The sequence below is a fragment of the Camelus dromedarius genome, chromosome 1, assembly GCF_036321535.1.
Source record: "Camelus dromedarius isolate mCamDro1 chromosome 1, mCamDro1.pat, whole genome shotgun sequence".
Classification (NCBI taxonomy): domain Eukaryota; kingdom Metazoa; phylum Chordata; class Mammalia; order Artiodactyla; family Camelidae; genus Camelus; species Camelus dromedarius.
The window spans coordinates 117,369,193-117,396,017 of NC_087436.1; the positions used below are offsets into that span (position 1 = coordinate 117,369,193).

Sequence of the window (26,825 nt, forward strand, 5' to 3'; positions counted from 1 at the left end):
AGTACCCCAGACCACCCAGCCCTTTCCTGGGTAAAAGACTCTGCATCTTCTGTGTTGCTATAACAAACCACTGCAAATTTAGTGGCTTAAAACAAATTTATTATCACTCTTCTGGACCTCAGAAGTCCCAACTGAGTCTTATTGGACTGAAATTAAGGTGTTGGCAGAGCCATGGGCAGAGGCCTTAGAGAATTCCATCCCTGCCTCTTCCAGATTCTGGCGGCTGCCGGCATTCCTTGGCTTGTGGCCACATCACCTGAATCTCTCCCTCTGTGATCACGCTGCCTCCTCCTCTTCTGTAGTTAAAACTTCCTTTCATGAGGACACTTGTGACTACCTCCAGGCTAGTCCAGATATTCCAGGAGAATCTCCCACCTTGAGATCCTCGACTTAATCACATCTGCAAAGTCTCTTTTTTCTTCTAAGGTGACCTATTCACAGGCTCCAGGGATTAGGATGTGAACAGCTTTGGGGGTATTGTCTGCCCTCCTATAGGCTCTCTGAGTCACACAGAGGACCAGCGATCTGAGAATTTCTTGGAGCACAAGAAATTCTTTGCACGTCTGTGCAAAGAGCAACAGCCAGCCCACACTCAGCAGCGGTCCCTGGAGGCAGAGACCTGAAACTGTCCATGTGGCCGTAATAAGAGCTTGCTGCCTGCCAGACTCTTTGGTTCCAGCTTTATGTGCATCATTTCAGTTTATTCTTTCAATGACTCTTTAAGGTGTGTCATTCTATTCCCACTGTCTTACAGAGGAGGAGACCAAGGTGCAAGGAGGGCAAGGTAACTTGCAGCGGAGACCTGAACCTACACCCAAATCCTTGTCCCTCTCCCGAGCCACACTTCTGCCAGGGAAGCACCATTCATCAGGGACCTGTTAGCTGGCAGCCCCAGCTGAGTGTGCATGGGGGACGACAGAATCAGGGCCCTTTTGCAGAAGTCTCACCTCTCACTCTTGCTGAAACGGTCTTTTTTCAGGGTCCAGCATAGCACCCTAGGAACGCCTGGATGCTAACACCAAGGACAGAGTCCACCTGCCTCTGCAGTGCATCAGTGGTTCTGGTGATGGCCATGGTCTTAATCATCATTGTGTCATCACATCACCTTCGAATTGTTGGAGAAATTGTACTTCTGGGGACTGTGCTCAGTCAGGGAAGGTAAACTCCCCTACTCCTCCTCCAACCACTCTCTGGCTCTGTGACTCGGTGGGCACAGCTGCCACCACCCTGTTGCTCTATGGGACTCAGTCCTGCCCAGTGAACGGGCCACACCATCCCCTGCCAGATGGGGTGGGTGAAGGGCTGACTGCAGCCGGAGCGGAACATCCAGGGACACCAGTCATTCCCTAGATCACATTCCCGGAAAAGGTAAGAGCATTTTTGTCAAAGTCTTGTGCTCACACGGCAATCGTTAGGACTATGGAAAGATACTGGAGGAAGCACTAGGACGGCAGGATGCCCACACATAGAAAAGGATGTACCAGCGGGTGCAATTTGTGTTAATCCTCCATCAGCCAGGGCTGCAGGCCCCACCCACTCCCAGGCTTATCCCTCCCCGAGAGAAAGCAGGGCTTCTGAGCTGAGGCCAACTTTAGGGAGTGCCAGTGAGGATAGCTGCAAGTAACAAAAAACCTGACAGACAGCAGGGGTCTGTCAGCAAACTCCAGCTCCAGGGCCAGATCCCACCCGCTGCCTGTTTGGGTAAATGAAGTTTTATTGGCACAGCCATGCCCACTCCTTTATATAGCACTTGTGTCTGCTTTCATGCTCCAGTGGCAGAGTTGAGTGGTTGCAAAAGAGAACTTATGGTCCACAAAACCTAAAATGTTTTCTACCTGGCCCTCTACAGAAACTGTTTGCCCACCCTTTGCTTAAAGAACAATCATGATTATCTCCCATAACAAGGAGTCCAGAGAAGAAAGCTCAGGATCAGACAGCAGCTCAGCAGTGTATCTGAAGACCCAGCCTCCCTCTGTCTCTTTCCTTGGCACACAGGTCTCTCATTCTTGGGCTGCTTGCTTCATGGTCACAAACTGGCTGCCGCAGCTCCAAGCTTGACTTTCTCCCACAACCACATCTAGGCAAGAAGAAAGGCAGACCTCCTCCTCATCTCATAAGGGATGAGAATCCTGCCAGGGCTATCAGGCAGCGGACCCTACCTCTCATTGTGAGGACCAGGGGTCAGCAAATGTTTTCTGTAAAGGGCCAGATAGTCAATACGGCCATCTATGGTCTCTGCAGTATATTCTTTTTGAGTATGTTTTTTTTTTAACAACTTTTCAAAAATGTAAAAACCACTCTTAACTCATGGACGTAGTTTGCCCACACCTGATCTAGAGCTGTTCACACGCCCACCTCCACACCATTGCCCCGCGAAGGTGGGGGCGTTCGCCACGCTTGGCTTAGACCAAATCACCCAAGACGGAGGTTCCAGAAGCACCTGCCCAGACACGTAGGCGGCCCTGAGGCTGTCAGGGAGACAGTTCAATCACTTCCTGCCCCAGCGGAAAGAACTGGCTGCTGGTTCTTCCCTACCGAGAGGAGAGCGGGCCACAGCTGCACCCTCCGTAGAACGGGGTCCCCTGCTCCCCGCCTGGTGGAGCGCCGGCGGAGAGGAGGACGTCCTGATACTCGGTCTTCTGGACTCGTTATCAACAACCAGGCTTAAAGCGCCCTCTTGTGCCTTAAAGGCGGACGAGGAACTAAAAGCGGGGTAGAAGCCGGCGGACTCTCCCAAGATCCGAAAAGCTGTTCGAGGAAACATGTCAGACATGAGCTCCCGCCGCGTTCCCGGCGCCTCCCCAGGCCCTGCAATGGTCGGGGGTCGTGGGGGCAGCACACGTGGTCATGCAGCCCACGTGGTGAGGCCCGGGGTGGGGGGAGAGAGAGGCAAAGCCCGGCCCTCCCAAGGCTGACAGTGGGATCAGGGAGAGACAAGCACAAAAGATAAAAAAAGAAAAAAAAAAAAAAAAAAAGAAAAAAAAGCCAACAACTAAGCTAACAACTACGCAAGTAGTGGCAAAGGGGCCAAGGTGAAGCACAATATGGGTCTGTTCAGACGGAGGACCCGAGCGCGAGCAAGAGACTGATCCTCCCCACGGAACGGGGCGGGGGGCGGGGACCACTGCAAAGATCCTGGGGAGCAGGAGAGTTTGGAGTCTCCAAGGATGGGGGGATGTGTGTGGAGACGCACGTGGCTGCAGCCGGGCAGCTGGGCATGCCTGCGGGGGTGGCAGAGGGGGAGCGGGGGCCGAGGAAGGGACTGGCATGAGAAGGTGAAGCCGAAGATCCCCATCCAGCACGGTTAGGAGTTTGTACCTCCTTCTAAAAGCAACGGGAAACCATTGAAGGGCTTTTAGCAGGTGACTTGATTTAAGTGTTTCAGACGATTAGCATACCGTCATCACTGTGACGTTTCATGTGTTATTGATGTGGCTGAAACATCACACCAGAATCACCCTCGCTTTTGGGCATTGAAACATTGCACTCATCCCCCTGTCCCCTCCCCATGCTCCCCTGGGGTCTGCTCTGAGGACTAGCTAATGTCATTCCCCACCAGACCCCACGGAGCGCCCTCCCCGCCAGCTGCCCTGACCAGGTTCCGCCCCAGCCTGATGCCCTCCTCTCAGAGAGCACCCTACAAACACCATTTCCCTCCAAACCTCTTGATAGACAAGGATCGCCCGCCTCCCGACCCCCGGGGAATGGGAGGTGGTGACGGCAGGTGGAGGCAAAGTCTTTGTTGAAACCGTACCTAGTTCTCAGCTTCCCTGTGAGAACTCAGAATCTTCCCCGCCCTCCCCTGGGAGAGGGGACAGCCATCTCTGACACATCGAGGGGACCCAAAGGTGTGGAGAGACTAAAATGGAGGCCTCTGCGGACCCACCGCATCTCCCCTGTTTGAACTGCAAGCGCAGGTGAGGACTCAGACGGAAAGGCACCAGCGCCCCCTGCTGTTCGTGCTCTTTCACTGCAAGGCTCGCAATCACAGTCCCGCCCAAGAACCAGTTTCCAACGGTTTCCGCTCTTCACAATTGGAGACCAAGTGTAGCAATTTATAACCGAGCCAAAAGGGAAACATTATGTCAGTTGATGGATTTTTCTGCACACACATCCTCAAGCAATTTTTTGACAGATATTTTTACTGAATTGACTTTCTTTTTAAGATGACATGTCTAATAGGAAAGGCAATGAGTTTTTAAAAGGCATAATTCAAATGCTACAACTTCCTCGGAATGCGGGCATGATCAAAGTTCCTTTCCCTCTGTTAGGGTAGTGATGCTTATCTAATGAGGTCAGCGCGGAGCTGAGACTTCACAGGCAGACAGACACTGCAGGTGCTTGGTTACCTGGAAGTCACAGGCAGGCAGGAGTAGTAATTACTCCAACGGGACTTCATCACTGATGTTGGCGCGGGGAGACAAAGGAATCTAATCTGACATTTAGTCACGGAGGACTAGGCAGATGCTGGTGGGGTTTGGCACAGGAGGTCATAAAAGGGCTTGTGGAAGGGACATCTTTTCTAATGCACACTCAGACGCCGTGGGGCTCGTTGTGACCCTGCGTGTCAGCTCCAAAGTTCTCGCCCCTCCATTCAGCCTCACGAAGAGCCCATGGTAATGGAGAAAACTCTAATTCAAAAAGATACATGCACCGCAGTGCTCACAGCAGCACTATTTACAACAGCCAAGACAAGGAAGCAACCTAAATGTCCATTGACAGATGACTGGATACAGAAGTTGTGGTATATTTATACAATGGAATATTGCTCAATGATAAAAAGAAAGAAAGAAAAGAATAAAATAATGCCATTTACAGAAACATGAATGGACCTAGAGATTATCATACTAAGTGAAGTAAGTCAGAGAAAGACAAATAGCATGTGATACCACTTACATGCAGAATCTTAAAAAATTACACAAATGAACTTATTTACAAAAGAGAAATGGACTCACAGACATAGAAAACAAATTTTTGGTTACCAAAGGGGAAAGTTGGGGGGAGGGGATAAGTCAGGAGTTTGGGATTAACATATACACACTACTATACCTAAAATAGATTAAAAAAAAACAATGTCCTACTGTATAGCACAGGGAACTATGTTCAACTTCTTGTAATAACCTGTAATGGAAAAGAATCTGAAAAAAATTATATATATATATATATCACTTTGTTGTACACCTGAAACTAACACATTGTGAATTAGCTATACTTCAATTTTTTAAAAGTATTTGAAATTGTTGAATAGATTTTGGAGCGTTAGAACTAGAAGGTATATAAAATATATCATATAATCTAGCTGGATCATTGATTATGATATATTTTACCTAGAAAACATATAAATCACAATGCAGATTTTAATAATTAACTATCTGTGCTAGAAAGAAATGGCCAGTATATCACCAAACCTAACATTCCATCATGCATCTGTATAAATTACTGAGTATCTCCAGGAATGGAAGTTTTAATAAATTATGTTCAAGGACACCATGCAGGTATTCTTATAGGAAATAAAAGCATTTAAGATAAATGAAAAAAACAGTCACAGTACCCAAAAATCACGAGTTCAAATCCTGCCTTGATGGGGGTCAGGGATAAATGACCTCAAGCTGCCAAATGCGCAGGCTCCTCCCAGGTCAAGTTGTAACACATAGGAACAGGTAGGATTTTGCTGTCAACTGGAATGCCCAGAGCATCAGTCTCCACAGTGAGGACCCACATCAGAAGGCAAATCCAGGTCGGGTTTCCCGCTGAACATGGAATCATCCCTGGGGAGTCAGTTGGAGGTGATGTTTACAGCTAACGACATAGAGCTGCCCCACCTCAGGGATCCACCTTCCTGGAAGACCGCAGGGCAGTGGCCTTAACACCCTCCTCCCAGCAGTGGTGCGTGAATATTGCAAATTTACCTTCCGTGACGACTCTGAGTTTGTCTTCCTTACACTGACGTTCTTTTCTCTTTCTTTCAAATGTTTTTATTATGAAATAGCTCATGCATATAAAAAAGCACAGAAGGAAACATAATGACTACTTTTATACCCGTCACTTTGTCAAAGGCATAAACATGTCAGACACAGAACGCATTCAGCTTAGTCTCCACTCTGGTCCTGCCCCTCCCTCCCAGCCCGCAGGTCACCCCTGTGCTGAACTTGGGGTGCACCCTTTCCTCATATATTTTGATCATTTTACTGCATGTATATGTATCCTCTAAGTATCAAGAATTGTTTTGCCTGTTTTTAAACATTATATTAATAGTATCATACCAATCATACCTTTATGCTACTGAATTTTTTTATTGACATATAGTTGATTTACAATATTGTGTTAGTTTCAGGTGTACAGCAAAGTGATTCAGTTATACACATATATACTTTTATATTGTTTTTCATCATAGGTTATTACAAGATATTGAATATGGTTCGCTCTGCTATACAGTAGGTCCTTGTTGTTTATCTTATATATAGTAGTGTGTATATGTTAATCCCAAACTCCTAATTAATCCGTGCCCCTCCCTTTCCCCTTTGGTAGCCATAACTTAGTTTTCTATGTCTGTGAGTCTCTTTTTTGTTTTGTAACTAAATTTCTGTCATTTTTTTTAGATTCCACATATAAGTGATATCATATATTTATCTTTCACTTAGTATGATAATCTGTAGGTCCATCCATGTTGCTCCAAATGGCATTATTTCATTCTTCTTTATGGCTAATGATCCATTGTGTATACATATACACCACGTCTTCTTTATCCAGTTATCTGCCAATGGACATTTAGGTCGCTTCCATGTCTTGGCTACTGTAAATAGTGCTGCTATGAACATCAGGGCGCATGTATCTTTTGGAATTAGAGTTTTCTCTGAATATATGCCCAGGAGTGGGATTGCTGGATAATAGGGTAACTCTATTTTTAGTTTTTTAAGGAATCTCCATACTGTTTTCCATAGTGTCTGCATCAAATTATCTTCCCACCAACAGTGTAGGAGGGTTCCCTTTTCTCCACACCCTCTCCAGCATTTATTGTTTGTGGACTTTTTAACGATGGTCTTTCTGACAGGTGTGAGGTGATACTTCATTGTGGTTTCAACTTGCGTTTCTCTAATAATTATATGCTACTTACTTCTTAATTAGACATTATCTTGGGGACTTACACATGCTGACACATGTTGTTCTGGCCCATCCATTCTTCACTCCTGTGTGGTCTTCCATGTAAGGATAGTCCATAATTTATCTATTCCTACTCCTAACTGATGTTTTCCCAATTACAAGCCCTGCTACAGTAGACATTTCTGAGCGTGTCTCCTTACACATGTGGGGAGGGGATCTCTGGACACACACAAGGAGCAGCATCGCCAGGTCCTAAGGAATGTGCACCTTCAGCCCGAGTCAATGTTGTCAGTTGTTCTTCGGTCTGGCTTTACCAATTTACTCTCCCACCTCACGTATGTGAGTTCCCTTTCTTATTCATCTTGGCCACCCTTGCCAATCTGATGAACGGGAAATGGTGTCTCATTATAATTTTAAGTTGTACTGCTCTTACTCTAGCCCAGAGATCTTGACACTTGTCTATTGCACACTCCGGTTCCTCTGCTGTGAATTGCATTGGCATTAAGGTAATAAATTCTCCTTGCTGCCTAAGCTGGTTGAGCCCGGATGACTGACTGCTTGTGGGTCGGAGCTGCCTGGCTGGAATAACCATCCCTGACGCTGTGGGCTCTTCCTGTTTACGGCCAAGAGATGATCCATCTTTAAGATCACTCCTCAGAAGCCCCGAATCCAGCACGACGGTGCTGACTTTTCTGAGCTCTGATGATGCCCCATGTCCACCCCAAAACACCACCTCTGGACCACTTAATTCTTCCCAGTGTTATTGTGATTCCCTCTATCTCTTTGGCAGGGCCTGAAACCCACAGGCTGAGGCCCTAGGGCTGTACTAATGTGCTTAGAACAGGGGGAAGTTAATAGCAACCAGAACTGGCATTCACATGCAGTCATCTCACACAGGGTCGTTTGTCAATGTGCACAAAGACCCAGCAGAAGATTCTTGTCACGGTGTCATTTATAAGAGCAAAGAACAAGCAAGGAACCACTTAAATATCTCTAAATGTCCAACATCGGGGTCTGACTAAGGAATGATGCCTCCCTCCACGGAATGTCCTTTGAAGCCATCCGGAGTCACGCTGCAGAAGAGAACACAATGTCAGGGAATGTCGTTCAGGAGTCTTAACTCGGGCCCACGGACTCCTGAGGCGAGGCTCCCGGAAGGGAGCTGGCGTCACCTGAGATGGTTAGGTAAGCACCACAGACCCCGGTCCTGCCCACTGGAAGCGGAACTTGTAGCTGGGAAGGCAGGAACTCTAACAAGCTCCCTACATGAGTCTAATGCATACTAAAGTGTGGGAATCAATGCCCTGGAGACCCTAAAATCGTTAAGAAGCATGCTGGTGTGTTCAGAGAAAAATAAAGCATGTTACATGCAAATTCAGTATTTATAGAAACGATCTCATTTGTGTGTGTGTCTGTGTGTCTGTCTGTGTGCGTACTAATAGGTACCCTGGTACCAAAAAATCAACAATTACCTCTAGATGGAAATTTCTCAGCCTCAGCACTCCTGACAGTTGGGGCTCGATAATTCTTTGCGGTGGAGGTCAGGTGGTTAGAGACTGTTTAGCAGTTTCTCTGGCCTCTACGCATTCGATGCCAGTAACGCCCCCCTAGTGGTAACAATCAAAAATGTCTCCAGATGTTGGCAAAAGTCCCCTGGAAAACAAGACGGCTTCCCTTCAGCCTTGAGAACCACAGCCCTAGATGGAAGGTATGATAGATAATGTTTTACTTTGTTTTTAGTCTGTCTGCCCATTTCTTAGCTTTTTACCTAAAATGAACATAAAGTATTTTAGTCATGTAAAAAAATGGTGTTTCTTAATGCCCCATTGCCTCTGCTGTCAAAAAAATACATGCAGATGATAAGATGTTCATGTTAGAATTTACAGGAAGTAAACTAATTTTATTATGACTTTTAAATAACTAAGAAAAAGTGTATACAAAGCCATTCCAAATGTCAATATTCCTTCAGAGGCTTTAAAATATTTCTAACCTTTGGACAGACATCCTGATTTTAAGTCTAGATCTTAGAGAAGCAATTCTAGATATAAAAATTGCCTTACATATATGGTTGATTTTTGCAGTCACTTATAAAAACAAAAAATTACACTTTAAAACCAACAACAGGAAACTAATTATGGTACTTGATAGACTATAATATAGTATTAAAATGATATTTACAAAGAGTTTATATCAGTGTGGGGGAAAGGTTTATGCCATATTGTTAAGTAAGGGGAAAACGCATACAGAATTCAACATGTTGCATCATCGCTGGCACATATAACAATAACAACATAAAAAGAATCCTATGCACCCATGTGGCTAAAAGAAACACACCAAGATTTTTTTAAAAAAATGACTGTCAAGACCCTTATCTTTAATTTTGTATCTGTATGAGATGATGATGGTCACTAAACTTATTGTGATAATCATTTCATGATGTATGTAGGTCAAACCATTATGCTGTCCACCTTAAGCTTATGCAGTGTTGTACATCAATTAAATCTCAATAAAACTGGAAGAAAAAAATGATGGTCAATTGAACAGTGACATCCTAGGTGATTTTTCTCTCTTTACTGGTCTGAAATGTCCAAATTTTCTAAAATAATCATGTATATGTTTATAGTGAGAGAAAGACAGTAAAATCTATTTTTTTAAAAACTTAAAAATGATTACAAATGAAAATGTGCCACAATTTCAGGTGAGAAACATGTCTTTATATTGATCTAGACACAAATTTCCTTCCGAATGATAAAAATACCCTTGTTCAAAAAATTAAACATATTCAGAAAGTACAGTATAAACTATATGTGATTGTAATCACATTTATCAGCTCAGGGAAGGATAAAATGTAAGGGTGATTATACAATGCAGATGGTCAGGAAAGGGTTGAATATCATAACATGAGACGAGAAAATGATGTTTATGAAAAATAAACTGGATATGTTTTTTTTTCCCAATCTAGGATCACATGCTTCTAAAAGAGAAGATCTCACTTAGGAGAGAAAGTAATTTGGGTTTGATTAGAACTAACTAACCAAGGACAGACTTCAGCCACCTCACTGATTTTAATCTGAAGTGTTTACATCCACCCGGGGTGATGGGCCACTCCAGCTCATGGGAAAAACAATTGTCACAGACAAAAGGCAGCCCTTCTCGCCTTTGTATGGCAGTATTTGCCTGACCTCCCGGTTCCCAGGTGGCTCCACTGAATTCTCTCGTGAGCTCCCTGCTCCGTCTTTGATGTGGACACAGATTATATCTTACAATAGACCTCAAAGAGGGAGGCAGCTGCGTGCATCCGGTAGAAAATAGAAAAGGGTATGGCCAGGTTGACCACAATTATCCAGGGTTCAAAGCCAAAGACAATTTCCTCCAATCCGTTGTCATACTCAGGGCGGCAGCCGAAGGCGGGTGGGATCCAGAGCTGCAAGAGAAGGAGAGTGGGTCCCAGCAGCCGCCTGGGGCCCCACACCAACCCAGGCACCGACCTGGGCTCAGGGAGACCGGGTCACACCTGTCACAGGGGTCAGCAGTCCCTGCGCCAAGTCCCCCATCAGCCCACGGAGCCCCACTCCTGTACAAACGCTCTACCTGGTTCTCTCCATCCTCGCAGCCCTCACCTTGGTCCAGCCCTTGGTCTCCCCCCGGACTGCTGCAACACCTCCCATGTCCCCCCTACTCCAGTGAGCACCTTCACTCCACCCCCATGTGGCTGCGGGGGTGGTCTTTATAAAGCACACGTCTGACCTGTCACTCCTCTGCTGGTCACTCACCAGGGCTCCAGTTGCCTTCAGGAGAAAGTCCAAATTCCCTCAGTGACCAGACCCCCGTCCACGTCCCTCATCACGCCCTTCACCCTGGCCTCCCCAGGCTGCGCTCAGCCCCTAAGTGTGCTTTTCTCTCCCCAGTCTTCAGGGCTTTGCTCCCGCTTGTTCCTCTATCAGGGTTCCCTGTCTTCCTTTTGCTAAGTACTACTTTCTTCCAAGTCCTGAGACACCTCCCCTTCCAAGAAGCCCTCCTTGATCTAAGCAGGCAGAGGGGGATCTCCCTCTGTGTTCCCACAGCCCCCAGCGTTTTCCTCCAGTGGAGGTCCCCTGTTTCCCATGCCCACCTTTACATACCAGCACAGGTGCTTGGAGAGCCCCGTCACGTGGGTCTGGGCTGGTGAGTTCTGTGGTCTTTTCTCTGGCTTGTCTTGGCTTAGAGAGGCAGCTCAGGCCCTGCCCACATCCCCCGAATCAGGGGGAGAAGCACATGCCTTGGAGCCAGCCCTGGGTTCATGCCACTGATAGACTGTAATTGAACCTCTCCAAGCCTCAGTTTCCTCATCTGTAAGATGGGGATACTGACACCTGTCTCAGAGGGCTCAGATGAGAATAAAATGGCAACTAAGTTTGCAAAACATAAAGCAATAACCTATTATTTTTGTTGCTCATGGAACCTACTCATTGGTCCTGTCCCAGCTCCTCCTTCCCCACTCCTCTTAAACTTCCGGGCTTCGAGGCCGGCCTCTCTGTCACACTGACACTTCTGCAACTTGCTCCAGCCCCACGCTGCGGCAGGCAGCCTCTCAGATGACCCCCAGTGGTCCCACCTCCTGGGAATCATGTCCTGTGGAGCCTCCTCCCCTCGAGTTGGGCTGAACCTAGCAACTCACTTCTAACCAACAGAGCATGACAAGAGTCCCATGGCACCCCTGAGATGTGGCTACAGAAGGGCTCCGGAGTCCTTCTCACTCATTCCATCTCTCAAGGGAGGAAGCAGCTGCCACTCTGTGAGCTGTCCCGTGGAGATTCCACGTGGCCAGGAACTGAGGGAGGTCTCAGGCCCGCAGCCAGCAGGGAACTCAAACCCTTGGCCCAACAACCCACTGGGAACTGAATCCTGCCAACAGCTGCATAAGCAGATTTGAAAACAGATCCCCTCCCCCTCAACTGTCAAGCCATACTTGGATTCCTGACCCAGAGAAACCGTGAAATGATAAATGTCTGTTGTTTTAAGTTGCTGTGTTTGGGGGTCATTTCTTACACAGCAAGAGATAACTGATACACATGGCTATCATTGACATCTCCATACAGAACCTTCCAAGGCTTTTATCTCCAGCCCACAGTGTTCTCTCGGTTCTGCATCCTTAGGGGTCCTCCTACAACGCCAGCTGGTCCTTCTTGCTCTCCTTGGCTAGCTCCCCCTCATTTGCTCAGTCTCTCAAGGTTGGCTGGTCCCTGCGCTCATTCATTCCCGAGTCCTCTCCCTCCCTATACCCATGACCCTTGATGATCTCACGTGGTCCTGGTTGTAAATACCAGCTATCAACCTGTGACTTCCAGATCCAAATCACTAGCCTGGAGAATTCCAGACTCCTACAGCCCACAGGCTACTTGGTGGTCTAAAACACATCTCAGACTCAACGTTCCTTCCCCACTTCCCCCTATCTCATCAGCAACATTTTCCTCCCACTCACTCAGTGAAAACTCTATGCATCATCCTGGCCTTCCCGCTTACTCTCAGAACCATCCACCTGCCATCCCATCCATCTGCGAGTCTTGACGACCGCACCTCCAAAATGACATCCTCAACCCACCCATCACTCTCTGCTCCACCTGTGCAGGCCACCACTCCCTCTCTCACCTGGACTGATGCAGCGGCCCATGCTTACACTAAACTCCACCGTCTATTCACCACTCAGAGCCAGATTAATTTCTTCCGTAAATAAGATCGTGTCCCTTCCCTGGTTAAACAGCTACAGTCTTCACTTAAAATAAAATCTTCCCCTACAGGGGGCAGCCCTCTGTGAGCTGATCCCTTCCCACTCCCAACCCACCCCCAGGATCATCTCCCACCCACCCAGCCCAGTCACATGCCTTTCCCCTCTTCTCAAAGGAGGCAAGCTCATCTCACCTGCAGTTTTGCACCAGCTGCCCCCTCTGCCTGGAGCACTCGCAGCCCCTCCTGCCATCCAGCCCTGGGCTCTAATGTGACCCCTGAAGAGCCTTTCCCACCAGCTCAACCTTCTGATCTACAGGGGCCCCCCAAGCACTGTCTGCACACCCTCCTTTCCTAGGTGCCTGCAGGACACGAGTCACTCCGGGAAGTCTCTCTTGTCTGTTTATTGCCATCTGGTTTGTCAGCCCCACAGGAGGAAGACCAGAGATCAGTCGCACTCCCACCACTCACACCAGTGCCTGGCCCTCAGTAGGCACGCGGTGGCGGCTGTATTTTCAGAAAAGGAGAGAGGGAGGGAAAACGGGAAGGAAGGAAGAAGAAAGTGTGCACCTCTTTCCTGAAATCCAGACCTTTCCATCTGCTGTTACGTTGACTGTAATTCTTGCTATTCATCCCCTTGGGAGAGGGCCCATCTGTGTCCCTTTCCCTTGAACCTGGATGGACACTGTCACTGCGTGACCCATAAAAATGGCAGAAATTGTGCCATTTCCACACCCAAGCCTTAAGAGACGGGCATGTCCAATCCCTTGGAAGCTTGGCTCTGGGGCCCTGAGCCACCAGCTGAGAAGTCCACCTGCCCCGAGACCCCCAGGCTGGAGCAGACACTGCAGCTGAGCGTCCCGGCCGAGGGCAGCCTTCCAGTCTCCCCAGCCCGAGGCACCAGCTCTTGGACTTTCCAACCCAGCCAGCCCCTCCACCAGCTTCAGTCACTGCCACGAGGGACAGAACTGTCTAGCCAAGCCCTGCCGGAATTCCGAACCCACAAGGTCATGACACTTAGTAAAATGGTTGCTATTTTTGTCATCCATTTGGGGTCGCTGGTTACACGGCAAGAGAAAACCAAAAAAAAAAAAAAAATCTGCCTGTTGGTTATGTCCTTTCGGATGTCTTCGAGACGCCACTGAACGTCCCTCCCACCTGCGCCCCCTCTCAAGCCTGCTCCCCCTCCAAGGCCCCCAATCTCCGTAAGTGGCATCCCCATCTACCCAGGAACTCGAGTCACAATCTGCAGGTCACCTTTGGCATCCCTGTCCCTTCCCACGCTACACCGTGGATGGACCTGGCGGTCCTCATGCTGCGTGAGATAAATCCTGCATGATTCCAATTAGATGAGGGACCTAGAGAGTCAGACTCACAGAGAAAAAGAGAATGGCGTTCGCCAGGGGCTGCGGTGGAGGGAAGGGAGAGCTGCTTTGTGAGTACAAGGTTTCAGTCTCTCGAGGTGAAGAAAATTTTAGAGGTTGGTGGTGGTAATAGTTGCGCAATCGTGTGAATGTTATGTGTTTCCTACCACAACTAAATTAATTTAATTTAAAAGGAAAAAAACCCATGAATCAGATCCTGTCACTCCTGGCATAAAATCCTTCCATGGTTTTCTGTTGTGTTTAGGGTTAAGTCCAGGTTAATGGCTGTGGCTTACGAGGCCCTGTGTGGTCTGCCCTGATGCCTCTCACGCCTCTGTCCCTTGCTCTCTGAATTCTAGCCACGTGGGTTGCTTTCCAGGACCTTGGGCACATCCAGCAAGCCCTGCCCTGCCCTGCATCCATGCGGTCCCCATGCCCCTGGCTCTGCCCAGACTGCCCCCACCCCACCAGCCACCCTCCCTCCAGAGGAGGCCTTCCTGACCCCCGAGGTCCCCACAGCACCGAACCTCCTCCATCATCATATCCACCTCTCTTTACTGTCCACTCCGCAGCTGCCTATTTCCCCACGTGGACACGCACACCAGCCCCTCCAGCTGCAGCCTCCGTGCCAGCCCCCAGGTCCTGGAGAACAGTCGCTGCCCCTGCCAGATGCCTCTGGGACAATAGAGAGCCAACCGCGGAGTTTCAAAGTGCTGCCCATGGGGTTGGCTCGGGTCATCCTAAGACATCAGCCTGCAATGATTTCCACCCTCTGGCTCACTCCTCAGTGAACGGAGGCAGTGCCTGGGGCCACCAGGGATGGAGCCCAAAGATGAAGGGACAACACGCAGCCTCCTCCTGGTCCAGAGCCCTGAACCCAGCCTTCGGGTCCCAGCAGACCATCAATCAATCAGCACTTGATTCCAGTACTGCAGGTGGTGCTGTCCTAGCTCAAGCTGGTCCAAAAGAGCAAGCCAAGCACGCCACCTGGTGGTGCAGCAAAGATGCAGCTCAGAGAACGAGGCTTTTCTGAACTCACTGAAAAGACAGATCTTCATACCTCGCGGTGTGTGAAAAACAATAAGCTTTAGGGGCGTTCTAGAACCAGCTCGGACTTTATAAGAATCTGAGCTGATACCCGACCCCCTCCGGGATATAAGCCCCTCAGCACGTGCAGCCCCGCCCTAGTCACTGACCTCTGTCTCTCTCTTGTTTCCCTGTTTGACTCCTTTGTTCACTGCTGTGCCCACAATGGTCCTAGCATACAGCAGGTGCTCCATAAATGTCTTTAAGATGGAAGAAGGGGGCCCACTGGAGCCAAACTCTTCTGGGACCCCTTCTCCCTTCAGAGCTCCTCATACCTGTCTGTTGACCTGGAGGGGGACCGAGGTCCCAGTGACCCAAAGCAAGAATTGGATTTGATTGTCAGACACATAGCTATTTCGGCTTCAGATGCCCCCCACCCCCGATGTCGTGACTGTAGGATGATATCAAAAGCTGCAGCCCCTGGGCATGTGCCGACTGAAATGGGAGAGGGGAGGTAAAAGCCAGTGAGCTCGTGGGGAAACAGAGCAGCCCTGATGAGACGGAGGTGGGTAGCAGAGAGGTGACCGTGATAATCGGCCAGCTCTGTGAGCGGGGCATCCCCACAGTCACTGCAGAGGCCTGTGTGGTGCCAAAGGCTGGGTCCCCCTCCCTCTTACCAAGCCCTGTCATCCCTCTCTGTCCTTCTGGAACAAACCCAACCACACACAAAGCTTTCTATTTCTCTACCTTTTCTCCATCCCCGCCGCCACTGTCTGGTGCGAGTTCGTTCCCATCATTTCCTCTCTGGGCGGCTGCAGGGCTTCTGTTCCGGGTTCCCTGACTTTGGTCTTAGTTCTCTCCATCCTTTCCACATGCCGCTGCCAAGGGATCATCCCAAAACACAAATTCCAGAGGGTCCTCTACTGTCCTCACCATGAAGACCAGACTCAGCCAGGCTTACCAAGCTCTGCTCAAGCCGGACCTGCCATCCTATCCCCGCTCTGCCGCTCTGCTTCACATGTACGGGATTCGCGCTAAGCTCCTGATGCTCGCCCAACAGGCCTCAGTGTCCTTTGCCTCTGTGTCTTTGCACACCATGTGCCCTCTGCCCCAAACTGCCCCAAGGCTTGTCCTGGCCTTGACCACGGTTGGTAAACTTCCCACCATTCCTTGAGGCTGAGGCAGACGGTGCTGAGACCGTTCATCTTCTCCCTTGTTACTTTCCATCTTAGAGTCTAGAAAGCAAACCATCCACTTCTCCATCCTCCCTTGTAGTCAGGGGTGGTCACATCACAGACACTGCCTAGCACTAGTCCTTCCCTCCTTCTTGTCTTAAACCAAGATGCAATGCCTGGTGCCACTGCAGCCATCCTATGACCATGTGGCAGTGTGCACCACATCAACCAAGGTCGAGGGCAAAGGTGAACAGTGCCTGGATCCTTTATGATAGGGTTCAGCTGCCAGGCCAACCCTGAGCAGCCTACCTCCAGAATTCTTGTCTTTAAGACTGAGGACACTGCGGGTCAAGCTTTCTATAATTTGCAGCCAAAAGCACTCCAAATTGAGATAGTGTCTCACTTCAAGCATTCCCTACTCATTGAAATTCATCCTGAAGCCGTGCTCCCATGACACCTTGCACATGACCCTGTCCCAGCACTGGCCACACTCACTGCATTATATTTTTTCCTTGTTTTCCTCTCCCACTAACGCTGTGACCTTTTTGAGGAAAAAGATTGAGCCCTCCCACTTTTCATTCTTAGTTCCCAGCCCAGCCTCTGGCACACAGCAAATACTCGGTAAACGGATTTGCAGAATATGAGCCTAGGTTCCTATTTTCTCCTTACACTTAAATGATTTTGATTACAAGCTGCCTCGATTCCTTATTTGAAAAAGGCAAAGAAAATAGCTTAATTGATTTTTTTTAAATAAAGAAATAACTTGAGGCAGATTACCGAAATATTGCAGAGGAACAGAAAGGCCGCAATATTCCTTAAGACTCTTCTCTGGGCGTTGCCCTGCAGGAAATGGGGACAGAGGGCCGGGGCCGGGACCCCTTCGCAGCTTCTCTCCTCTTCCTCTTTGCTGCCAACCTCGCTCAGACACATATTTCCATTGGCCACAGGTGGCAGCTTGCTGCCCTGGGGAGCCCCGGCCCCAGCCGCAGGTCCGCTCTTGGGGCAGGAAGAAGCAAAGGGCGTGGTATCGCCGTTGCAGACCGTGACCACCCGCAGGGTTCTGATGTCCTCGGAGAGCTTCTCGGGCTCTCGGTGGACGGACTCGATGATGAAGAGGTTCTGGATGTACTTCTCGAGCACCACCAGGATGGAGTAGGGCAGGTTGTACCAGGTGTACGGGGGGCGGGACTCGGCACAGAGGATGGCCAAGATGGAGCCCCAGGAGATGAGCCAGGAGCCGGAGGCAGTGCCCACCAGCAGGTCTGCGTCCAGTTTGCGGGCTGGGTTTTTGGACTCATCCAGGGACTGCTCATCTACCCTATAGATCCAGATCCCAACCAGCCCTGCCGCTGCCATGAGCATCAGCAAGACGATGGCGTAGAGGTAGAACATGATGAGGGCCGACTCGCTCTTGGTTTTGGAGCGCCCGATCCGAATCAGATACACCACCACCACCCCAATCGTGGTGGCCAGCGCCGTCAGGCCCAGGGCCGAGCCTGGCGTGACCCCGTGAAACCGGAACCGCATCTCCTGGTGCTGGTGACTGTCCACTTTGCGCCCGACGTTCTTCCACAGGACGTAGAGCATTGTGGAGGCCAGGATCTGGTACTCTATGTTGAAAGGGTAGAGGTAGTAGATCCCCTGCGAGATGGCAGAGCAGAGCGCCGGGGGCGTGCAGTTACACGGAGGCGTGTGGTCATCTAAGACTAGGGGACAGAGGCAGATCGCAAGGGAGGGTGATTAGCATGTTCAGTGGCCACACGGCAAACCACAAAGAAATACCCTTCCTGTGGATTCATGCTTGGGTTTGCCTGCTGAGTTAAAAGCTCATGTGTTTCATGGCGTATTATCACATTTAATATTATGGCTAAATTGACAGCCAGGAATATCCCCCAAAGAGGACTAATTACGTGAATTACATCTTATCCAGACATCAGATTATTGCCCAGCCATTGAAAATCGTATTGCAGAAATTTCCTGGACAACATATAAGGATGTTCACAAGATACTGTTGAACAAAAGCAGTTTCCCAAAGAGGATAGAGTATGAATTTGTTCTTCCAAGTAGATACACAGACGATACATAACTTTATGTAGATAGAGAGAGAGGCAGACAGACAGAAGAAAATCTGGACGGGCATAAACTAAAATGTTACCAATGGTTCTCTCTGGGTGGGGAAAATGGCAGGTGATTTTTCTTTGTTTTTTTCAGTAAAAGAAATGTCTAGAATGTCTTTTTTCCCAGCTTTATTGAGATGTAACTGACATACGATGCTGTAAGTTTACGGTGCACAGTGTGTCATTTTCCTCTAGATTTTGCTTTGTTGTATTTCCTAAACCTTCTATATGAATAGGATTTACATGTGTGATTTTTAAGTTATTTTTAAAAAACAACTTTGTGAGGGAAAACGTCCCGTCTTGTCAGCAAAGATTTTCCTCTTGAGAACATCCGAAGCTAGCCAGTGTGGCATGAGCCGGAACCACCTTCCGGAAGACACCTGGCGATGGTGCCAAGGGCCGTTTCATAACTAGGAGGGGAAATTTTGTAAATTAATCATGAAATAAACAACAAAAACCTTAAGGATGATATAAAGTCTCTGGCCTATGATTCCAATCTATTCTGAGGGAAAAGTCAAAAATATAATCAAAGCATTAGGTAAAATTTTGTTGTGTGTGGGGCTTTTTTTGTTTTGTTTTTCGGTTTTTTGTTGTTGTTGTGGGTTTTTGAGAAAGAAAAACACCTTAACAGTTTAGAAAGTGTGAAGTGAATTTTGATATCCCCTTACAATAGAATCGTAGGCAGCCATTAAAAGTTAAAATCAAGTTGTGTTTTAATGACACAAGAAAAGAATCATGTTACAATACAATGGGAAAAAAATAAGAACAAATTTTATATCCAGTATTTTTAAATGCACATCACAACCTGGAACTCAGTTGTGAAATCAACTTAGAGAGAAGCAATCAATATTTTTTAATGGAATTGTAATGGAATAAAATGGGATTGAATGAACAGAATCAAATATAATATAAATTTAAGAGTGTCTCTGATATAGTAAGATTATTATTTCATGACATACACACATGCACATACATGCAGGGATGTGTGCATTTGGGTTGCAGTGTAAAATCTGTTTCTTATTGTAGGTTGTAGAAAAAAAAAACATTGAATATTTGCAGTATAATCTCAACTATAAATGAATAAAAAGTAACTCTCTACCAAAAATCACTAGATGTTAACAGCACTTGACTGCACTCCCGGGTAGGTGACACGGTGGGTTTGTTTCTTTACACTTTGTAAAACAGTGGTTTTAATTTATGATATGATATGCATATACTACTTACAAAATCAGACAAAAGCTCTTTGTGGCAGCATTAATAGCTCTGTGGTAGCGCCTTTGCAGAACACTACAATGTTCAGTTCCTAAGGAGTTCCCCGCCACTTATGACCCAGTACAATATGATGCAAAAGATAAGGGAAGAAATCAGAGGAAAACGTTCAGATTAACAGAATGTTAGTGCTGATGGACTCCTTTTTTAAATAAATTAATCTCATCTCATCTTTCGCAGAGGTTTCTGAAGCCAGATTGCTAGGATTCAAACCCTGGCTCAATCACCTACTCACTGTGCAACCTTGGGTTACTTACTTAACTTTGTGGCTCAATGGCTTCATCTGTATGATGCGGTCATTGTAGCCTACCTCAGAGTACTGGGGCAGAATTTAATGTCCCAGCCACTCAAAAAATGCTTAATAAAACTCTATTTTTGTTATTCTTGTCCTTGCTGTTACTGGTTTTGATACCAAGAGAGTGGCCATCCCAAGAGCGGGCTGCCAGCTGGGGTTGGTGAAGACACATCACGTGCACCCCTGCTGTTGTCTTTCCCACCCCACTGGTGAGGAAACGGGTTTAAAGTTCTCTCCGTGACTGCCCTGGCATTGAATAAAGTACAGAGATGCAGTACACAAAAGCTGGAAGGACTCGTGGAAAGTCCATGGTTCAGGTGCCCTCACTTTATGAATGAGAAAAGGAAGGCTCAGAGAGGTCGAATGGTTTCCAAAGGTCACACAGCTTGTACGTGATGGGAACAGGACCCAAACCCGAGACACCCAGTTCTAGTATACTGCTCCTTCCTCTACCCCTCCCCTCCCTGCCTTTTTCTCAACCCCAGTGTCCTAATAGAAAAGTGACAGATCACAAATGCTAAAGAACTTTGAAAGAAAATAAAAAGATTAGCGCTACAGAAACAGGGGGAAATAAAGATGGAAAATGGCCAACCAAGCAGAGTTGAATAAAACCTTCAAATGAACGAAAACCAATTAACCACAACATACCATTAGCCTTGTATGGATTTTTCAAAGCTACACTTTTAATAGAAAGTATTAGTAACAGAGGTTTCATTAAAAACACAAACAGAAACAACCACCCGTCTTCCACGGTTGTAGACAAAGACCTTCGTTTCCACACCAAACTGGACCGTGAGAAACGGCGCTCAAAATGATGGCCCTTGGGTCTGACATGTCCCTGAGTCGTGGGAGAAACCTTTCATTATGCTCAGGGCACCCTACTTAAGGAGGCAGGATGAGAGACTTGGGAGGTTTTGAAAGATTTTCAACAACAGAGGATTGTCTGACTGATGTTGAGCTGGACGGACCCTGAAACCCGTCCCTCGAGCTCTGAACAGCCTGGTCTCTGCAGGTTCCCAGACATTCCCACGTGGCGGCAAGGCCACTGCTACCACTCACCTATGGTTATGTTCCCGAAGCCCAGGGTGATGAGCCGTTCCTTGTGCTCGTTGAGTTGGTGCTTTGACTCATTCAGGACGCTGTTGGCCCACAGAAGCAGGTTGGTGAACACCGAGTGGATCACCCCAAACCTGAAAAACACAAGGATTTATTTCTGGAGCAGCCCTGGGAAGCTCCAAGCCCCTTGGGGTGAGATAGAGACATTAAACACATGCGCGCGCGCGCGCACACACACACACACACGCCTCCTTCTTAGCCGTGATTGTGGTTTTGTCTGGCATCTCAGGCTCTGGGTGGGTCCCCTCCCTGCCTGCCTGGGAGAAGCAGTTCTCTGGAAACTTCCAAAACCATAGTCTTGGCACTCGACCTTAATCTTGAACTTGCCAGTGTTCAACTCATTGTCTATGGGACAAAAACGTACTGGGTCTTGGAAGCAGGGATACAGGCATGGAAGTTTCCTCAAAGCAGGCTACCAACCCCACCATACCCTAAACCCTTTCTCCCAGAAAGGAAGAGGAGAGAATGATGAAGAAAAGATGAAAGGGCTACACTGAGAATCTGGAGAGTTGGGTACGCCCTTACTGTTGGTTGGCCAACCGCATGATTATTATCCACCCCCTCAGTCTTACCAGTTACTTCTGAAGACACCAAAACAAACCAGAGACACACTATCTGGTCTCCTTGCAGTTAGGCATGGCCATTCTGACCAGTAAGGTGAAATCTGCTGTGAACTACTGAAAAGCTTTTGCTTTCTTGATGAAAGAGGTAAGAATGAGAAAAGCCTATTTACTGTGCTTCTCCCCATTTTTTCCAGCCTTGAACGTAGACATGAAGGCTGGAGTTGCGGCAGCTACCTTGTGACCACAAAGCAACCAGCATGGGCTGAAACCCTCACCCACTGAGGATGGCAGAGTGGAAACATAGAAAGAGCCTGTTCTGTGATGACACCGCGGAGATGCTGAAGTCTGATAGGCTCGGGAGTTAGGCCATAGTCACAAACAGAATAAGTAACCACATTTGGGGTTTGAAAGTTAGCAAGCAACAAGGTTGTTCTAGTCCGACCCCAGGGTTCTGTCCCTGTGTATGTGCCACGCTGCCTCTTGAGGAAGGAGAAAAAGAATGACGTGGAGAGTGGACTCTGGACTGTGGGAAACAGAGACGGGATCTGGGGGGATATGGTTCCAATGAGGTCACTGTCTGTTCCAAACCTCTGAAGTCTCCCCGTGGCTGCCAGCTGAGGACGTGTTCACATCAGCAGCGTCCAGGGTACTTAACGAAGGGCCTTGCATGGAGCAGGTGCAGCAAAGGCAGGTGATTTGAGAGACGCATTCCTTGAAACTTGTGTGTAACTGATCGCTTTCCAGTTGGAAAGCAGAGGCCGGAGGCTGCAACCAGGACACACTTGTCCACCACCTGCCTAAGGGAAAATGGTGCAGCTGGGTACTCAACCCTGACCCTGCCTCTCCTCTGGATTTCAACCCCAGAAGACTCCTCTGGGGCTCCCATCAGCACCCTCAGGCAAAGCCTTTCCTCATTTGAATTCTAGCTTCCTTTGGCCGCTTCCCAATGTCCAGGCACAAGTGGAGGAGGAAACGGCCACCTGCAGCGGGGGCGGGTCTGAGTCAGGCGCTTACCTGTCTTCTTGCGCCTGGCGCTTGCCCAGTTACTATAGACCGTGGCCAGCCTCCCCCTCTGGCATTGGGGAGGCATTGTATAGAGCCTTTGACAAACGCAGACAATGCTGTTTGCCTCAGGCCAGCTGGCTTTTCTTTTACTTATAATGCACACAGCTCCCCCCTTTCTTCTCTTTCCTGCTCCAAACGGAGCTATCTAATCCCAGACCCTCTGCACCCAGGCAGGTGAGACCGCTGCCGCCCACAGCTGCTGCCTGTTCTGCCACGCATGCTCCCCGCGAGCTGGCAGCCTCCTGTGGGTTGGAGCTGGAAGCTGTCCTGCTAACTAAAGGCAGGCATCCCTTCCTCATGCCAGACTGCCTCTCCCCTACTTGGATCCCATAACCCCAGAGCACAATCAAGAGAAGGCTTTTGTGAGACATCGCTGACCTCATCTTTTTGTATCCAGCCCTCCTTTTGGAACTGCTGTTCCTCTAAACTTCACTCTTGAGAAAAGAAAAGGACTCAAACCAGTAAAGGGACTTCCCACATCAGGAGAAAAGTCCCTGTAGGTACTAAAAGCATGGATACTGGAATATTGGCTTGAAAGACCAGAAAGAAAAGAGTAAGTCCAGGAGTGTTGAGTTCTGAAAGCTCCAGGGCCTGGCAGACAACATCAGTGAATGAAGTGGGTGACGTTAGGGGGTGGTGGGGACTGTAGCTAACTAAGGGGCCAGACTCTATCTGGAGGGAACAATTCCAACTCTAGCTCTTTGTTGCCAGGCACATGTGGGATGGTCAAATCTTCCATTTTTTTTTTTAAGAAAAGTCTAATTCTAAAACCTAAAGGAGGTAAGTAACTCAAAAATGGTTAACACTTTGCCTGACAATCAAAACAAGCTAAATCAAGCTATAAGCATAGCAGGTTCAAACCACTCACTGTCCAGTTTAGGAAAGAGGCCCAGAGACAAGAAAGTGACTTGTCTCCAGTCACTCAAGAAGCAAGGTCAAGGCAGGACTGTGTCCCAGTCCTTCAGGGTTCCCTCAGATGAAAAGTTCTCATGGGAAATGTCTAGGTACGTGGCTTAGGGCAGCACTGTCCAAAAAAAGATAATGCAAGACACTGATGCAAGCCACATAAGTCATTTTCCGTTTCCTAGTAGCCACAGTAAAAGAATAGCAAAAAGGAACAGGAAAAAACAATTTTAATCATATTTTGTTAAACCCACTATATCTAACATACCACCATGTCAACATAGAATCAATACTAAAACAGTCATCACTGAGATACTTTACATTCTGTTTTTTATTTTAATCTCCAAAACCCAGTGTGTCATGTACACTCATGGCACATCTCAGTGCAAACCAGCCACAGTTCAAGTGCTCCATAGCCACGTGTGGCTGGCGGCTGCTATATCGGACAGCACAGACCTAGAAAGCAAGCCGAAGACCCTTTTCTGCATAGAGGGAAATGGGCCCAAGTGTCCTTGAGGCTCTGATTGAATAGTGACTAAAGCAAAGAGAAAGACTTCACTCAGCAAACCCCGCTGGCCACCTCAGCTGCTGCGATGCCATGGAAATAGCCGTGGATTTAAAGTCAACATTCAGGTCCCATCCAGTGATGCCCAAGTGAGCTGCCTGACCGTGGACCTTTGCTTCATTCCTCAGTTTCCTCCTCTGCTAAGTGGAATCACGATCATACCTACTGTCTCTAACTGACAGGGTTAGAGAGGTTCTCATGAGTAATACATGTAAAAGAAAATGCGTTATGAACGGGAAAGCCCACAGACTCAGCCAGGAGTTCCTGGGGACGACAGGCTGCCCAATCTGCATTTGTTGAAAACATCTCACCCTTGATGCCAGCAACTCTGCTTGTAGGGGTTTAAGCTAAGAAAGTAATCAGAGCTGTCCAAAAATATTGTTCATTGAAAAATGTTCATTAGAGCACAATTTATAACAACAACAAAAGCTTTCAGACAAATTAGATGTCCAACAAGAGGTGTATGGACTGGATGTGTCCCCTCAAAACTTACATGCTGAAGACCCACCCCCAGTGTGACTGTGTCGGGTAGTTAGATAAGCGGGGCACGGGCAGCTAAGGTGCGGGAGGGGGAGCGTGGTCCGGAAGATGGCGGTTTGCCTGCTGCGGCATAAAGGGGCTTTACCTCCTCCAAATGAGCGCCAGCAAGCAACCGATTAGAACCCGAGGGCTGCAACTGCACAGCAGTGACAGGGACCTAACTGGACGGGACCCAGTGCCCTTTGTAATGTAATTAGCATGGCGGTTTAGGCTCCCCCATGGGCTTTCCTATGTGCATCATGGGTCAGAACATGCACAAAACGGGACGAGCATGACCAAGCACTCCAGGGGCAAGAGCTGTCAATCAATCAAGAGACCACCTCTAAGCAAGGGTATAAGAGAAGGGGGCAAACAAAGACCACTGCCACCTGCCCCTGGATCAGCCCGCCTCCTGTTCTTGGAGGGGTACTTGCCCTTTGCTAATAAACCCTTTAAAGTCTTTCGCTACACAATGCTCCCATCTCCCACCTGAATTCTTGTCTTTCCAGTAAGACAAGAACTGGGATCTTTTTCCTACCCCCCTTTGGGGTAACAACTGTACTTAGAGACATTTAGGGTATAAATGGGTATAAAGGTTAAATGAGGTCATAAGGGTGGGGCCCTGATCCAGTAGGACTGGCGTTCTTCTAAGAGGAGGAAGAGACACCAGAGAGCTCTCTCACTCTGCCCAGAGACAGCCTCACCAGAAACCAACCTGCTGGCACTTTGACCTGGAACTTGGAGCCTCTGGAACTGTGAGAAGATAAGTTTTTGTTGTTAAGTCCCCCAGCGTGCGGCCCGAGCTGACTAACACAACAAGGTACCGGTTCCATAAACCACAGCAATGGCAAAATGTGCAACTAGCAAAGATCACGGTGTAGAAAAAGACCAACGAGGGAGATGTTAACAACAAAAGGAAAAGGGAAAACAGAGCAAGAAGAGCAGGACCACAACTGTAAAAAGGAAAAAGAAAAAATATATCTCTAGTCACAAAAAAAGACTGGAAAGAAACAGACCACAATGTAACTAGTTACTGCTGGGTGGCAGCTGTCTCAGCTCTGGCTGCTAGAATAAAACAACAGGTGTTTATTTCTCACAGTTCCAGAGGCTCAAAGTCCGAGATCCAGGTGCACGCAGAGTTGATTTCTGGTGATGCTTCTCTTCGTGGCTGGCAGGCGGCTGCCTGTCACTGTGTCCTCACATGGCCTTTCCTCTGGGTGCTCTCGGAGAGAGAGAGAGCTCTCGTGTCTCTTCCTCTTCTAATCTAAGGGCACTAATGCTATTGTAGGGGCTGCACCCTCATGACCTCATGACCTATCACTTCCCAAAGGCACCATCTAATACCATCACATTGGAGGTTAGGGCTTCAACATACGCATTTAGGGGCAGACACAAACATTCAGTCCATAACAATGGCATTATGGTGATTTTTAAATTCTATTATATCCTTACAAGTTTTATCAGGGGAAAAAAGTACATTTTTTAAAGAATGTCTCTGGAGTAGATGAAGCAAAGCCCACGTCCCAGAACAAAATCAGTAAGTTCTCTCCAAGCTGCGAGAAGAGCCCAGCCTCACTGATGGAAGGAGGGGGAAGCAACACACACATACTCCTCGCTGCCCAGCACATGAAATGGGAGAAACTGGATGGAAATTCCGGGCTGGCCACTTGTACTCTGGAGACCCAGGTAAGTTCCCTAACCTGCTGGAACCCACTGCCACACCATTTAACGCAGAGAAGCATAGTTACCATAGTCACCCTGACAGAGCCCAGATTAAATGTGAGGATGGATGTGGAAGTCTTTGTCCTGCTCTAAGGGACAAGTTAAGCTGCCTTTGCTATATCCTTGGGGCCTGGACTTCATTTGTCCCTGACTTGTCCATTAGACCCCATTTGTCCATTTCTCTCCCCTAGGGGCAGAAGAATTGGCGCCCACATCCTGCCCCTCCTCTGCCAGGAGGCGTGGCTTCTCAAGTTAAGACTGGGGTTGAAGCCCAGGGCAAAGGCTTGGGCCGCACAGGCGAGACCGCAGGCTGCACACTCCC

At 48.1% G+C, this 26,825-nt stretch overlaps 1 protein-coding gene across 1 annotated transcript in view; it reads right to left on the reverse strand.

The window, feature by feature from the left end:
- Positions 1–9,939: 9,939 nt before the first annotated feature.
- Positions 9,940–26,825, reverse strand: part of OTOP1 (otopetrin 1) — a 35,376-nt gene continuing 18,490 nt past the window's right edge. Inside the window, exons 4-6 of the mRNA XM_031437379.2 lie at positions 21,110–21,240; positions 17,147–18,075; positions 9,940–10,525 (exon numbers count right to left, since the gene is read on the reverse strand). Of these exons, the coding sequence (XP_031293239.2) occupies positions 10,355–10,525; positions 17,147–18,075; positions 21,110–21,240 (1,231 nt within the window). The 3' untranslated portion in view covers positions 9,940–10,354. The remainder of the gene's footprint in view (positions 10,526–17,146; positions 18,076–21,109; positions 21,241–26,825) is intronic.